Below are 16,173 nucleotides of genomic sequence, written 5' to 3'. Positions count from 1 at the left end.
TTGTGGGTTCGTATCGGATGGTTTGATCAAGTTACAGTTACTTTGTGGCTACGATCTCTTGGTAGGAGGGTAGATTTTGGTTAAGTTAGGTGCTCACACATTTAAGTAGTTAGCTCAAATGCCTTTCGCAAAATTCAATTGAACCTTGTGGCTTAATCCATGTTAATTCATCCACATGCATTATCCTTAGAGTCGGGAATATATACCCATATGTGTAAGTCTTGTGAGCACCTTCATACTTACCGTGCTTTGTTGATTGTTTTGCAAGTGAACTTAGCCACTGTCTACTTGTACCCCACCGAGAGTGGTGCAGGGACAAGTAGTCAATATACTACTCTAATCCCAGTCGGTTACCTTGTGGGCAAATGGTGTCACCGATTCATTATTTCCATTAGATGTTTTTCTGCTGCGATGTATCTATGTTTACACTAGACAATGCCTTTGTCTAATGTACCAACTTGTAATCTTTTGAACCCTAGTTTAAATTGTGATGTTATGATATTCATGTTGGTAAAGGTATGTGGAGATAATAGCTTTCCTGGGAATTATCAAAGCACACATAGTGGGACTGCCAGAATTGGATCCGGGTTAATCATTGGTGGTTAGGATTGTTGTGATGAGAGGTGGGTTAGCACGCGGCGCGTTGAGAGACAGGCGTGCGCTAGCTCTCAACTTATCAAATGATCACCTTAATAATTAATTCGAATACAATTTGGATGGGTCCTGACACCTTGCTTGCATTGCTTGATTTGAAAACCAAGGAAGAAGTGAGTTCGCCCATCATTGACATCTCAAATTCCCTGCTCATAGTTTTTGTAAACTTGGCCACAAGTGCATGAGAAGAGCTACCAAAGATGATATCATCTACGTAAATCTAAACAAGTTGGAAATCATTGCCATGTCTGAGAGTAAACAAAGTTTTATCAACCGACCCTGTCACATACCTATGATGAAGCAAGAAGGACTTAAGCCGATCATACCAAGCCCTAGTCGTCTGTTTAAGCCCATACAAAGCTTTATGAAGCTTGTATACTCTATGAGGGTATTTGGGGTGCTTGAAACCTGGGGGTTACTTGACATAGACCTCTTCTTCTATGAAACCATTTAGGAAAACACTTTTGACATCCATTTGATACAACTTGAAATCCTGAGATGTCGAAAATGTAAGGAGGATCCTAATGGCTTCTAGTCTAGCTACCGGTGCAAATGTCTCTCCAAAGTCTATCCTCTCTATTTGAGTGAAACCCTGGGCCACAAGTCTAGCCTTGTTTCTAACAACAGATCCATCCTCCCCTTGTTTCTTTTTGAAAACCCATTTGGTTTCTATGGTGTGAACATTTGGGGGTGGACCCAAACTTGGTTTCTCTCAAAATTTTCAAGCTCTTCATGCATGGCATTGACCCAACTCGAATCAGAAAGTACATGTCCAACATCATGGGGCTCAAAAGAAGCAACGAATGTAGAATCAATGAAATGAGAATGAGAAGTAGATTTGGAATTCGTTACCCTTTCATTGAAGTCACCGATCATCATCTGTGGTGGATGTCTCCGCTGAATGTGTTGAGGAGCCTCACGCTGTGAAACGATCTCCCCCTCAAACACTGCTGGTGCAGGCTAGAAAGCAGCTGAAGTGGAAGTAGAGGCTGCAGGACCCTCTACAGGTGTAGAAGAAGCATGAGCTAACTCAGATGCATTTGTGATTAGAAGTAGTTGATCATCCTCATTATCACTGAGAAGGTCGCCATCTACAAAGATGCTTTCACCAATCTCTTGGTCACCTATACACTCAATGGTGACATCATAGGACTCCATGATGGTGTTAGTATCAAGATTATAGACCCTGTAGGAATGACCATGAAGAGAATACCCCAAGAAAATCCCATCGAAAGAGCGCGACTCGAACTTGTTAAGATTGCCACTCTTTAGAATGAAGCATCGGTAGCCAAAAACTCTCAAATGAGAAACCTTCAGCTTCCTCCCAAAGCGCAACTCGTAAGAAGTCAAATTTGAGATCTAGCGCAAGAAAATTCGATTGGAGATGTAGCAAGCTATGCTTATGGCCTCTACCAAAAACTTTCTAGGAGTCCTATGCTCATCAAGCATCGTCCTAGCCATCTCCACTAAAGTTTTATTCTTCCTCGCAACCATGCCATCCTACTGAGGAACACGTGGGGTAGAAAATTGATGCTCAATACCATGTTCAAGACAGAAAGCATCAAAGAGATAGTTCTTGAACACGGTGCCATTATCACTGCGGATTGCTTTCAATGCACCAGGGGGTTCCTTGAACAATCTTAAAGCTAAGCTCCAAAAGTGTGAGAACACTTCATCTTTGCTTACGAGAAAGAACACCCAAGAATATCGAGAGAAGTCATCAACAATGAGAAGTATATACCACTTCCCACCCGCTGAACGTACCCGAGAAGGACCGATAATGTCCATATGGAGAAGTTCTCTCGATCGTTCAGTCATCACAGAATTGATTGGTGGGTGAGAGGCAGCAACTATCTTACCATGCTGAAAGGAGCGTAAACAAGTTTTTTCTCAAACTTGAGCTTGGGCAATCCTCAGATCAAGCCTAGGGCACTCAAATGAGAGAGCAAATCAAAACTCGTGTGCCCTAGTCTCCTATACCACATCTAAAGCTCGGAAGAAGGTTGAGCAATCAAGCATTGAGAAGAACCAAAAGACTAAGAAAAATCAGCTCCAAAGACTCTCGCAATCTGAGAAATCCGGCAAATCAAAGCGCATGAGGAATCAAGAACTCGACAAGTATCGCACTTGAAGCGCAATTCCAAGTCCTCATCCAACAACTAAGATAAAGAAAGTAAATTGTATGCCAGATGCTCCACCAAAGCCACATCTCTGAGAGTAAAAGTCTCATTTACCTTTACCATGACTTTGGCTTTCACTCTACCTTTTTTTATCATCCCCGAATATGATGTACTCATGTCGTCAGGATGAGGCTGGAGAACCATGATGAATCTCCGGTCATATGGTGCGAACAACCGAAGTGGATGAGCCACTTGTTCTCCAGGCCTCCACCTGCCACCTATATATGAGAAGAATAGTAGGTGGATGGCTCAGTACTGGGGTTAGTCATAAACCCCTTGGGAATCCAGTACTAGGTCATCCGCTCTGAAGCAGGTGCAAGCAAATCAATATTAGCATGCCGGGGACGAGTACCACGATGAGGAAAACATTGTCCACCAAAGCGCTGGGACTCAAAGCCTTTGACACATAAGCCAACACCATATGAGTCATGGTAAGATCCACGCAGAGCACCACCTCTAGGAGGAAACTAAAGAGCAACCGAAACTCATGAGTAAGAGCAAGGAAAAGGCTCATGTACACCAAAAGAGGGGCGGTACATGTCCCGAGTACTCCACTCCCACTCACTCCACTCATCTGTCCAACGGCGAAAGCAAAACCCAACAAGGTGACCCTCTCTCTGGCAACTGGATGACTCTTCAATGCTCGAGATCTTTACTTCTCATATGCTACAATTGAGAGTATAGAGAATCTTGATCGCGCTCTCATTCTCAGAGTAGGGAAAACCCCCAGTGGATCTAAGGTTACTAACAATTCCATCAAATCTAGAAAATATAGCATCCAAAGATTCTCCGAATCCTTGCACAAATATCTAGTATTCTTGATTGTATGTGCTTTGGCGTCTAGCCTTGATTTGGTTAGTGCCCTCATGAAAGACACTAAGAGTAGACCAAATCTCTTGAGCAGTACAAAGGTGTTGAACCATATCAACTCATTCTGACTCAGGCTAGTGAATAATATATTTCTAGCCTTGTTGTTAGCTTCATATTGTTCAATGTGAACCTGAGAAGTGTGAGCAGCAGTGATCACATAGTTGGACTCTATAATCTCCCATATCGCACTTACATGGCTTAAGAGATAAGCTTCCATGCGCATCTTACAGTACGAAAAGTCACGAACATCAAAGAGTGGAATCTTCCCATATCTCTCATTGTCGCATACGGATCACAAAGCCAGTTAAGGTCAACAAGTGATCAAACCGGCTCTGATACCAATTGTTGGACCAAGAATGATGACTAGAGGGAGGGTGAATAGGCACCTCACCAAATTCTTAGATGGTCTTCTTCAATTTTGATCACTCATCGCACCTCCAAAATCAAGAGCAGAAGCTAAAGCTGAGAGACACGAAATCACTCAAACTCTTCGAGAGAAACATCACTACACTTGTATGGATAAGGACTCTATGTTCCATTAAAGGCCATATCAAGTGTCATAGCGCACAGAAAACAAACAAGACGAAGAAGATCTCTCAAATCAAAGTAACTTGGTACCGGTTGAAGAAATTCTCCAAGTTGATAATTTAATGGCAAGATAATTCAAGACCCAACGGTATATATTTGTATGTTAATTTTATGCCTCTAGCAACGAGATGAATGACTCCAACAAGTTGAAAATTTAAGCCATTAAATAAAAACGAAAATTGCAATGAAAAACGAAAAACATGCAAATAAAGCAAGGGAGCCAATAGATGAAGACTAGAAGGAGATGAACACAAGCATGGGAAAAATCACCAATCTCATTACTCAAAGAGGAACACGTTCTTTTGGTAGATTACAAAGTATTTTTCTCTAAAAAAAGCTCTTACCTATTACAAAGGCTAAGCTCTCCTCTCTTCCTCTCTCAAAACTCAACCACACACAATTAAAATGGCTGGCTCAATGGGCTAGCACAACCCCTCCCTCTATTTTTAGTCCTTAGGAGCTTCCTTGGATGCCAAATTTTTTTGTTCCCAAAGTGCCCCTCCTACCTACCACGCTCCAATACACTCCTACCTATCACCGAGGGCATTTTCGTCCATTTTTATCTTCGTCCATCGAACGACCGTGACGTCTTCATGACTTAGCTTAGCCTTGATGCAAGTTTCACATACCACGTGGACTCCGTCTTGCAATCTTGAGCGCCGGCAAGTCTCTCCCGCTCCTAATCCCTCACGCCGTCTTGTCACTTGCACCAGCATCCCTTTCACTTGACTTTGTCAACACACCATCTTCATCTATCTTCCCATGCTTTTCTTGATCTCCATGTGTACAGCTAGGATCATCCTTGAGTCCGCCCAGCCTCCTTGATTGTCCAGCACCAAACACCTCGTTTAGCCCCGATCATCTCATCGTTGACCACCAAGTTACATCCATCACCTGCACACCATGAGACAAACATGTCTCCAATTCCATCTCTAGTTATTCCAAAACCAAAATCCTCAATTCAAACCCCAACTCAGAAATATCAAGAACCCCGGAAGTTCCAGATTCAACTCCGAAAGAGGGCTCTCTGTCATGGTTTTCCCATGACACCAGAAGTTCCGGTTTTGGACCGAAAGTTCCGAGCACCGGAAGTTCTAGGTTCACCTCCGAAAGAGGGCTCTCAGTCTTGGTTTTTCCATGACACCAAAAGTTCCAGATTCAACTCTGGAAGATGTCTCTCTATCTTGGTTTTCCCATGACATTGGAAGTTCCGGTTTTGGACCGAAAGTTCTGAGTTCACTAAGACACCGGAAGTTCTGGTTTTGAACCGGAAGTTCCGAGTTCGTTTAACCTTCATGCAAACCAAGTTCAACTCAATTCAACCTTTGTCAATGACTCATCACATGTAAACCAATGCACATTTTAACTTGATTTCGGCTAAGTTTTGGCTCCTACGATTCCTGTCATCTATGACCTTGAAGCCAAGTAGATGAATTGTTCATTGCACCCTGGTCTGCTTGTTCTAACTTGTACACAAGATATTGTATATTTGATCCAAAGAAGTTCACTTTACTCTTCTAAAGTTTGCTCGTAGTCCAATTAACCCATAAAGTTATTTTTTTTTGGTTTGCTAAATCCTTGGTTTGCCTAAAGCAAGTTACTATTCACATATTGATGGTTTTGGATCCTGGGTTCACCCCGGTGGACTCTCGTTTGGATTTTTTGCCATGCTGGACGGACACGTTCACAGCTAACGTGGAGAAAAGCAAAATTGAAATCAGTTTCTAACCACATCTGTAGTCTTGGAACTAAACATCTCGAACTTCCTACGTCCGCACGGTCTGATGCAGGGGAGGGTCACACACTTAGGGTTTTTTTTTTTTTTTTTTACAGATCGTCAGACACATGGTCGCTTGATAGAATGGGTCCAGTCGACAGAAAGATGCCAGAAGGAAGGATTTTGCCACGACAATGACGCCTTTTCCGATCTGCTGCTTATGCTGGCCTTCCAACATTTCATTGCCATGGTAGGGTAGGATACCATTAGGAGCAACAAAAGCCTCAACAGGTGGTGATACCATCACTAAGAATTTCATCGCTTGCAGGTAGGAGCAACAAATTCAACTTTTTTTTCAAAAGGATGGCAAGAGAGTTGCCGAATATATTGATAAAAGAGGAGAAAACGAAATACAAAGAGTTTGACTGACCCTTAATCGGAGGTTAGCAAAAGGGGAGTGAAGACGACAAGGGCTCCAAAAACGACTTGAAGGCCGAAACCTCCAGGAACAAAGAAAAACGTTACAAACCTACTACCAAAAGAAAGATGTCGGATTAAGACAGTTGCCACGCCCGGTTTTTTTGGTTGATGTCCTCTTTTATTTTCCGAGTTACGACCTCATCCAGACTTTGGCCTTGGAATACCCGATGATTTCTTTCCTTCCAAATATTCCACCAAAAATATATAACTCCTCCATTGAAATCCCTACAGCTCTCCTTGTTGATTTTGCATTTTGGTTTCCGCCACCATGATCGGATATGGGAAAACTCATTTAGGCTCGGCACATTGTCCCAACCGCACAACTGCGTAACATGTTTCCATACTTGAAGCGTAAATGTACAGTCCTTCAAGAGATGCTGAGTACTTTCATATGACGTGGCACATAGTTTGCAATAGCGGTCATTTTGATCATCAATACATCCCCTTTTCTCCAAATTTTCCACAGTAAGAATCTTCCCCTGTATCGCCAACCAGGCAAATGTTTTGCACTTTGGCTCTATCTTGGCCGTCCAAATATGTTGTGTTTGTAGTCTCTTGGCTGCCCCATGAATTGGATTTTGTATGTGCTTTTTGTGGTATACACCCCATCCGGCGTCCATTTCCAACTGACTTGATCCTCCGAAGCTTGGTCATGCTCCACCCGCTCAACGCGCTCCATAAGTCAATGAATTGTGCATGTTCCTCATGAGTTGTTAAGTTGCGCAAACTCCGAATCCAATTGTCATCCTGCAATTCTTCTTAACTGATCTATACTTTCTCTTTGGAAGCTTGAACAAATCCGGCGTAATTACTTTTGGGGCCAATCCATCAACCCAGCTTTCATGCCAAAACTTTACCTTCTCGTCATTTCCAATAGTGACTACCGTGGAAACCATGAAAAAGTCTCTATCTATTTTGTCACACGACACTTGAAGCTATGCCCATGGTCATTGCGTGTCTGTCCATTGGTACCACAACCATCTGACTCTTAGAGCTCTTGCAAATTTTTCCAGCTCCAAAATACCTAGACCTCCTAGATCTTTCGGCCTCATTGTGGTGCTCCAATTTACCAGAGAATGTTCCCAGGTAACCTTTTCTAGGGCTTCCCCCTTCCAAAGGAAAGCTCTTCTAATGCGATCGATCTTCTTGGCAAGCCATTTCTGCAACAGGAACACCGTAAGGTGATAAGTCGGTTGCCTTTCCAACCTGGAAGTCTACCTCCAAGCTTATCAATCAAAGGTTGAATGCCAATTTTCCTTAATTTTCTTGTGTGCAGTGGGAGCCCAAGGTACTTACACGGGAATGATTTGATCTACCCTGGGAAGTTTGAGAGGAGTTTGTCAATGTTCACGTTCATGGCATCTAATTGGAAATAATTCCATCTTAGATAAGTTCGTAATCAGGCCGGAGCATCTCCCAAATGCCATTAGAACCTCATTTAAGGTCTTGAGCTCTTGCTTGTTCAAATTGATGAATATGGCTACATCATCGGCATACAGGGAACACCTTAGCTTGGCCTTTGTAGGTAGCACCGGGTACAGAAAGCCTTTCTCCTCTGCCATCCGCACTAGTCTTTGCAGCAGATCAATCGCTATGATAAAAATCATAGGTGATAACGGATCCCCCTATCTTAGGCCTTGCGCATGGAAAATGTCTTGACCCGCTGCCCCGTTTAGTAGAGTACGAGAGGAAGATAAGGCCAGAAGTTGACATATCCAGTCACACCATTTGTGGCCAAACCCAAGCCTGACCACACCTCTATTAGATATTGCCAGTTTACTTAATCAAAAGCCTTCGATATGTCAAGCTTCATAAATAGTGACGGTCTCTTTTTCTTATGCAATTTCTTTGTGAAGCTTTGTACGTAAACAAAGTTGCCATGAATGCATCGATTTTTGACAAAAGCGCTTTGGTTTCTTGAGACAATGTCATGGAGTCTTGGTGCAAGTCTATTTGCCAACAACTTGGATATGATCTTGGAAAAATTATTGATGAGGCTTATTGGTCTGAAATCAGTCACACGTGTTGCATCTGGTTTTTTGGGAAGCAAACAGACATTGGCATTATTGAGGATAGTGATTTTAGGGCCGGACTGCATGGTGAGGAGCTTGCCAGTTGCAGCTATCCAATATATATGGTGCAATGTTGAAATCCTGCCATTCCTTCACAAGTATTGAAATCTTGCCTCCAAACTTAATATGACTTGCTGAATTCACCTGCTATTATGGGTACTACATGGTGCAAGGTTCAAACTGAGCCCTATAATAACCCAGAAATTAACATAACAGATGTCCAGAGACCAAAGTTGTTTTTTTTCAACATTTTATATTATTTTTTTGACATGGTCCACATATGACACAGACTGAAGATACATATTTGAACAGGGGAATGGAAGTACAACGGGCAGTTGAAATTCGCGAATTCTGAAATTACTACTAGTGACCTACACTACTACAAAAATTATTTCTAGAGGTGAGTGGTAACTCGTTTTCATAAGCGTTTAGTGCACCCGCCTGCGATCGAAGGACTGTAGAAATGAATGATTTCCACAGGCGCAAAAGTGACCGCCTGTGGAAATCTATTACCACAGGCGGTTCACTTAAGAAACCGCCTGTGAAAATAGGTTTCCTCAGGTAGTTTCTTAAGCGGACCGCCTGTGAAAATTGATTTCCACAGACGGTTCCTTAAGCGGACCGCCTGCGATAATCAGTCCCTCAATCGATATTTTTTGAATCGAAAAAAAGAAAAAAAAATTGACCGACCAGGAACCCCCACGCGGTCGCGACGTCGCAAGTCACAGGTCACGCGTTTTTTCGCGCGAAATATGCGCCTACGTGGTTTTTGGCACTCGAACTCGAAACCTGTCGGGTCGCGCTTCAAAAACCACGTAGCGCGCGTATTTCGCGCGAAAAAACACGTGACTTGTGACTTGCGATGTCGCGACCGCGTGGGGTTCCTGGTTGGTCAAAAAAAAAATTTTGCTTTTTTTTATTCAAAAACTATCGATTGAGGGACCGATTATCGCAGGCGGTCCGCTTAAGGAACTGCCTGTGGAAATCAATTTTCACAGACGGTCCGCTTAAGAAACCGCCTGTGGAAACCTATTTTCGCAGGCGGTTCAACCGCCTGTGATAATAGATTTTCATAGGCGGTCACTTTTGCGTCTGTGAAAATCATTCATTTCTACAGGCCTTCGATCGCAGGCTGGTGCACTAAACACCTGTGAAAATAAGTTACCACCCGCCTCTAGAAATAATTTTTGTAGTAGTGAAACCATCAATCAACTGCTTACCGCGGTGGACGGCAGCAAAGTTAGGGCCTGAGGTTCACTGGCGCTGCCCCATGGTGTGGGGCGGTTTGAAGATGTTGTGTTGGGAAGAAGAAAATCTTTTGACCATTGGATTCTCATCCAACGGCAGCGACAAAAGTGACTGAGAGCAATTAAATTTTCAGTCAACAGATTAGGAGGCTGCCCCTAAGAAAATTGGTTTCTTTCATGTAGATATGCATGAACTGGTGAAATATAATTCACTTTCTAGCGTGCATCTATTCCTTTCACTCTTTCGATGCACCATGATGAAATTTAATTAAACATGCAGCTGTGATTGTCCTCTATGGCTCTTGTAAAAGTGTAACCTGTGGAATGTTCTTGTGTTATGCATGACATAACCACTTTATTGATTTTAGAGAACCCGATGACCTGCATGTACGAATTTGACATACCATAAAATTTACTTAATTAATTTTCAAAAACTGAAAATGCAGGAGTCAGGGTCCAGAAAAGTGCATGCATGGTTATATGGAGGACTTCACAAACGAATGATATTAATCAGTCCAAAGAATTTTGACATCCATCAGCCCAATGCTAGTGCTCGTTAGGTCTTCTAGGTGACAACAAGGGAAGGGGTTAGGGTTAGATTTAGGGCTAGAGTTTACACTTCACAGTGGGTGGTGAAGGGGTTGGGGCGATAAGAATCAACAAGTTAGGATGCGGCGGTAGACAGGGTAATATATGAAGGAAGATAAAGAAAGATAATTCTTTATCTGGTTAATGTGGGAGCTGTTTGGAAACTAGTAATTTCACAATATTATTTCACAGTAAACAATTAATGTATTTCGCCCTCCAAACAGGGCCTTAGGCCTCTCCCAGTGCTCCACCCTGACCAGTGTCTTAGGCATTTAAGAGAGGTCTATGTAGGCAAAAATCTGACGTGGCAACCGAACTAATGAGGAGAGAGAGGCAACTGATGTCTTCCTGGAAAAATAAGCTATTTGCGAAATCCAACACCGAAGACACTTCTCGGGGCCGCGTTGGGGGCACCACGGTTTGCAATTCACACTGCCCCGCTGATCTGTTGCTCCATCCGCGAAGAGCTGGGAGGAAGGAGTGAATTTCCGCGTGGGGGCGCCGAGCAGCTCCATCCGCGTCGGGGCGTTGATCCGCGACTCCATCCACTCAGCCGCCGCTACCGAGAGAAGCTCCTCCGCCACTGCCTAGAGAAGCTCAGCCGTCGTCGCCGCAAGGAAGAACTTCTACTGCAGCCGCCGTCGGGAGAAGATCTACCTTCGCTGCCACCACCACCGGGGGAAGATCCACCGCTGTTGCAATCATCTGGTTCACATGGGTGGTCGGGAGAAGAAACGTCGAGACCGCGAGGAAGCATCTCATCTGGTTCAGTTAGTGGATGATTATTTCTCTGAGAATCCACTCTACTCCGACAAAATCTTTCGTAGAAGATTTCGGATGACCAGACCCTTGTTTCTACTTATTGTCAATGCGCTTGGTGAGTGGTCTTCGTATTTCACTGCAAGAAAGGATGCTCTTAATCGGCAAGGGCTCTCACCACTGCAGAAGTGTACAACGGCAATTCGCCAACTCGGAAATGGCAGCCCTGTAGACCAACTTGATGAATACCTGAAGATTGGCAATAGTACTGTAGTGGAGTGTATGAAGATGTTTGTACAAGGTGTGATTGATAAGTTCAGTGGTAAGTATTTGAGACGCCCCACTACTATAGATGTTGAGCGATTGTTGCAAATTGGTGAGAGTCGTGGCTTCCCAGGCATGATAAGAAGCATCGACTGTATGCACTGGCATTGGGAGAAATCTCTCGTTGCATGGAAGGGCCAATTCACTCGAGGTAATTAGGGTGTTCCTACAATCATTCTGGAGGTGGTTGCTTCGCATGATCTTTGGATTTGGCATGCCTTCTTTGGTGTCACTGGATCCAACAATGATATCAATGTTCTTAACCAGTCGACTTTGTTCATTGAGGAGTTGAGAGGGCAAGCTCCACAAGTGCAGTACTATGTCAACTGGAGACAATATGACAGTGGTTACTACCTTGCAGATGGAATATACCTGGAATGGGCAACATTCGTCAAGTCAATATACAAGCCGCAAACAGATAAGGACAAATTGTTTGCACAAAAGCAAGAAGGTGCAAGAAAGGATGTTGAACATGCATTTGGTGTCTTGCAAGCTCATTTTTGTATTTTGTGTTGACCAGCACGTTTGTACAAGCAAGGCGATCTTGAGAAAATTATGCTAGCTTGCATAATTCTACACAACATGATAGTCGAAGATGAGAAAGAAGAGGCGGCCAATACTCGTGACTTGAACTTGAATGAGATTCTGAGCACATCGGTTGTTGAAGATCCAGAAATATCTCATGAAGATATGCCCGCATTTATGAAAGTACTAGAGAAACATTCCAAGATTCGAGATCGTCCAACTCATATTCAGCTTAAAAAGGATTTGGTTGAGCATATTTGGCAAAAGTTTGAACAAAATTAAAATATTATGATTATTTTGAATGATGTAACTTCTTAACTTATATCTTTGATTACAGTACCATTTCGATGCTATCTATTCCTTTATATAATTTTCATTTGGTATGAACATTAAATATGAATATTTCTTTCATTATCGTATCTTTTGTCAATGTGTAGTTTTAATTGAAATAGATGTACCGGTATAGAACAATAAAAAAGCAACACAAGTGGCCACATGAACCAATGAAAGTTTTGATCACACTACATGCAACTATTAATTGCTTCATGACACCTAAGAAACATCACATAGACACTATGCATTGCAAGCTTGTTTCTAACATCAATGTCTTAATCTCTCTTTCTTCTTTAGATATAAGCTAAGACACTATGCATTGGGAGTGGCCTTAGAGTATATTATTAGTACAAGGATATGGATAGTTTAAGGGTATAACTGAAATCATGATTTTTTTTAAGTGTCTGGGAACACCCGATGGCCGACTCTCTTACTGGATCCGCCAGTGATCATAAAGGTGTGAGTCCATAACAACCGAAGCGAACATGAGCCAAAACATCTTAATCTACAATAAATAGAAGAAATTGTGAGTGTTTGACAGGATTTAAGGGCAATAAAACCTGTCGCATTACACATTTTTGTATAGGATAAGAATCCGATAATTTAGGGCTCGAGTTACTTGCGAGAGAGCGACAACTCCGTATAGTCTTTTGAAGTTCTGCTTATACAATTTGTGGTCAGCTTTTGCCATTCCTCTTGCTGGTTGCTTCATCGATGTTATTTTGGGTTTTCTGTTATTCATTTATATTGCTCTTGGTACAGCGCACGCTAGTGCCGTATCTCACAATATTAGATCTGCACCCAAGGGATGCAATGTATAAACAAAGGTAACATGCATGATCTAACAAGTGGTACAGAGAGCCTAACACATTCTATATATGTGTGTGATGACTTAATTTTGTTGCAACACCACGGAGAACATTCTGGCAAGAAGTAGAGTAGACAAAACATCATTAGGATGCACACAGCCAAATAGAGCAACCGTAAACAATATCCAAAAACACACGAATCAATCTCTAAAAAGAGGAAATAGATAGCAGAAGTAACTCTGGTGGATGTGAGATAGAACTATTTGACATTGATCTATTCATCTGGCCTAATCCTGGGTTCATCCGGCTGCAGCGGCGGTGAAGCTCCGTAAACACAACGAGATCAGAGGAAGCGTCGGCCCTTCCAAGGTGAGTGAGGCTGCTGGGTGCCTTCTCCCAGGAGCGCCCACAGCAGCGTATTCACGGCTTAACTCCCTTGTGCATCGAGAGAAACTTGGTGAAAGTGCTCTATCATAAGCCACAGGACGGTGATCAACTCACCACCATCGTTGAGCTTCTTGGCATGGGAGTCCCTGCTGCATCGGTTGGCTGCGTAGACCAAAATATCTGTCCAAACCTTCAGGAGCAGCTGCAACGACCTGCTTGTATCCCTATTGAGCAACTTTTTGGCGATGGAAGTTGCATAAGAAAGACGAGGAGCTTCGAAGCTGAAGGATGGATCCTTTTCGCGTAGGATTCTGGCAAACTTCTGTACCAGTATCAGCCTTGAGTCAGAATTGGGGCCATCACGCAGGCGGAATAAATCCTTGAGCATAGTAAACAAGCCCCATCTGGGATGGGGAGTTGGGAGCTCAGCCTGGTCCCGTATTTCGACCAAGTTCTTGCATGTTTGCTGGTACAACCTATTTTGAGAAAGGCCTGGTAGCATGTACGGGCGCAACACGAGGAGAAACATCATGTAGTTGGACATTGCCCTGACTGCCTTCACTGCTTCCAGTTCATTTTTTACTGCACTGCAGGCGAGGAAAATGTCCGTGGCGATGTGCCAGACGATGATGCCCTCCTGAAACTCAACTCCGATACGTTCACTGACATCTTGATACAATCCCCAACGCTCCAATGCTTCCTGACTCCACTTCTTCCGAAGTACACCTAGTGCATTCAACCTCCCCATCTTGTGCAATCGTTCTATATATTCGTTCACCTCCTTCTTGATCTTGTCTGAAATCTGAGTTTCCTCAGAATAGTGCTTTTTGTCCCACAACTCCTTGAATCCTAACATCTTAGCGAGCCTTCCAAGTAGAGGTCCACCCGGTTTATCACAAAGACTGCAAAAGTACAGCATATTGTATTGCCCCATTGTGCCGGACCACCTTCTCGCTGATCTACTGGTATACAGGATGAATGACTGCCGCTTTGGTATACAGGATGTCATACATGAGGGAGAGCTCCATCTCCATCAACAACCACATATACCTAGCCCGTTGCCTCCCAAGCTTCTCGGAGGTATCATGGTCATCTGAGTCAATGTTGACCGAAGAATCAACAATGGCACGCTTGCAGATGTGGAATAACGTGTGAGCTCTCCGCAACTGGAATTCTTCTTTGTCTAACCCCTGATCCTGTGGGTGAAAGTGAGTATGTTTGGAGGGTGGTTGCTTCTTGAGAGAGCCCCGGATGCTATCCATGTTGCCACGCCTGAGCGCCCATGTCCTCTCGCCATACTTTACAACACCGACTGCGAACATCAAGATGGAGGCCAGCACAACCAAGGAGCCATTGCCGGCGATGTGCTTGTAGAGCACATAAGCAGTTCCGAGGACCTGCACGACGAGAGTCAGGAGGTGGCGCAGCCACAGCTCGTTGTCCTGGAGCGAATACGCCGTGATGTTGTCCGGGCCACCGAGGTGCAGGAGGAGGAAGGGTGCCCAGAATGCCACGAGTTGGTGCCTATCTGCCGTGGCGCTGATGGACAGGTGCCCGATGGTATATATCGCGGTCGAGTCGGCCAGTTGGTAGGCAAGCCAGAGGAGGAGCTTCGGCACGGTGGAAGCTTCACCCCTTCGGATCCCCGCGAGGAGGAGGAGGACAACCTGAAGCGCGAGGCTCAAAAGCACCAGAATCTGGGTCGCCCAATGGTTCCAGAGGTCTAGCGGATTCACAGCCATTGCTCCTGCAATATTAATCCACCTGTTTGACTGAACCAACTTATTACTTATGTAAAGTTGTAACCTGGAAGAAACTAAGCAACAACGGAGCACATAATTTCAAGATAACCAAACTGATTTTGCTCATGTAGATATGCGCGCACTCATGATTAATATATTGATAATTAATGATCTAAATTTTGTTAAAGTTAATAAAAAGTATATATGCTTGTGGTGTAAAATATGCGGCTAAATTAAATGCCACGGATATACATACCGGGTAGTCAGGTAATTCAAGATCGTGTAGAGGAGGGGACGGCTGGCAGCGAGTAACTGAAGCCAGGAGCGTGATGCCAGACACTTCAGGATGAGTTCAGGCGACAGAACCAGTCCGGCAGGCCCAGCTCGCCGGCTGCTCGTCAAGAGGAGGGTGCGCGCTCGCTCTACTGCTCTAGTAGTAACATAAATATACATTAGTGTCAGACTGAAGACCGGAAAATACAAAAGAAGCGATACCATTATACAAGGCTACAAGCTACATCAATCATTGAAGCATTTGTTATTGTTGGTGCCATGTCAGCAAGCAAGATGCTTTCGATCAACCAACCTTGGATATTATATGTCGGACTCATCCTTTTGTGTTTGATCACTGTATATATCGTATCAGTCCTTAAATTAATAGCTAATACAACCATACAATACCGGAATTAGAGTCTTACATAAGATATATAATACAGAGTTCATTACATAGCTTTACAAGTTTAAAATAATAGAGTTTCACAGCATAGCGGCGCGGATCTTGAGCCAAGAATTAAGGGGCTCAATCTCTTCTCCCTCCTTTTTTTCTGTTCCTCCTCCTCTTCTTCTCTTATTCTTCCATACCAAAAATTGTACCAGGCCCCACCCCGGTGGATCCACT

At 43.6% G+C, this 16,173-nt stretch overlaps 1 protein-coding gene across 1 annotated transcript; it reads right to left on the bottom strand.

The window, feature by feature from the left end:
- Window positions 1–14,492: 14,492 nt before the first annotated feature.
- LOC133923775 (uncharacterized) lies at window positions 14,493–15,591 on the bottom strand. The gene is made up of 2 exons (XM_062369034.1): window positions 15,532–15,591; window positions 14,493–15,297 (listed from the first exon to the last, which is right to left on the bottom strand). The coding sequence occupies exon 2, from the start codon at window positions 15,273–15,275 to the stop codon at window positions 14,493–14,495; it is 783 nt and encodes a 260-aa protein (XP_062225018.1). The 5' UTR covers window positions 15,276–15,297; window positions 15,532–15,591.
- Window positions 15,592–16,173: the final 582 nt, after the last annotated feature.

This window comes from Phragmites australis, chromosome 7 (assembly GCF_958298935.1).
Source record: "Phragmites australis chromosome 7, lpPhrAust1.1, whole genome shotgun sequence".
Taxonomy (NCBI): domain Eukaryota; kingdom Viridiplantae; phylum Streptophyta; class Magnoliopsida; order Poales; family Poaceae; genus Phragmites; species Phragmites australis.
Note: the sequence above shows the minus strand (reverse complement) of the source record. Positions and strands in the feature narration are given on the sequence as shown.

Bases quoted from the DNA above. Each gene is read 5' to 3' on its own strand.
- LOC133923775 (XM_062369034.1), bottom strand. From the start codon at position 15,275: ATGGCTGTGAATCCGCTAGACCTCTGGAACCATTGGGCGACCCAGATT.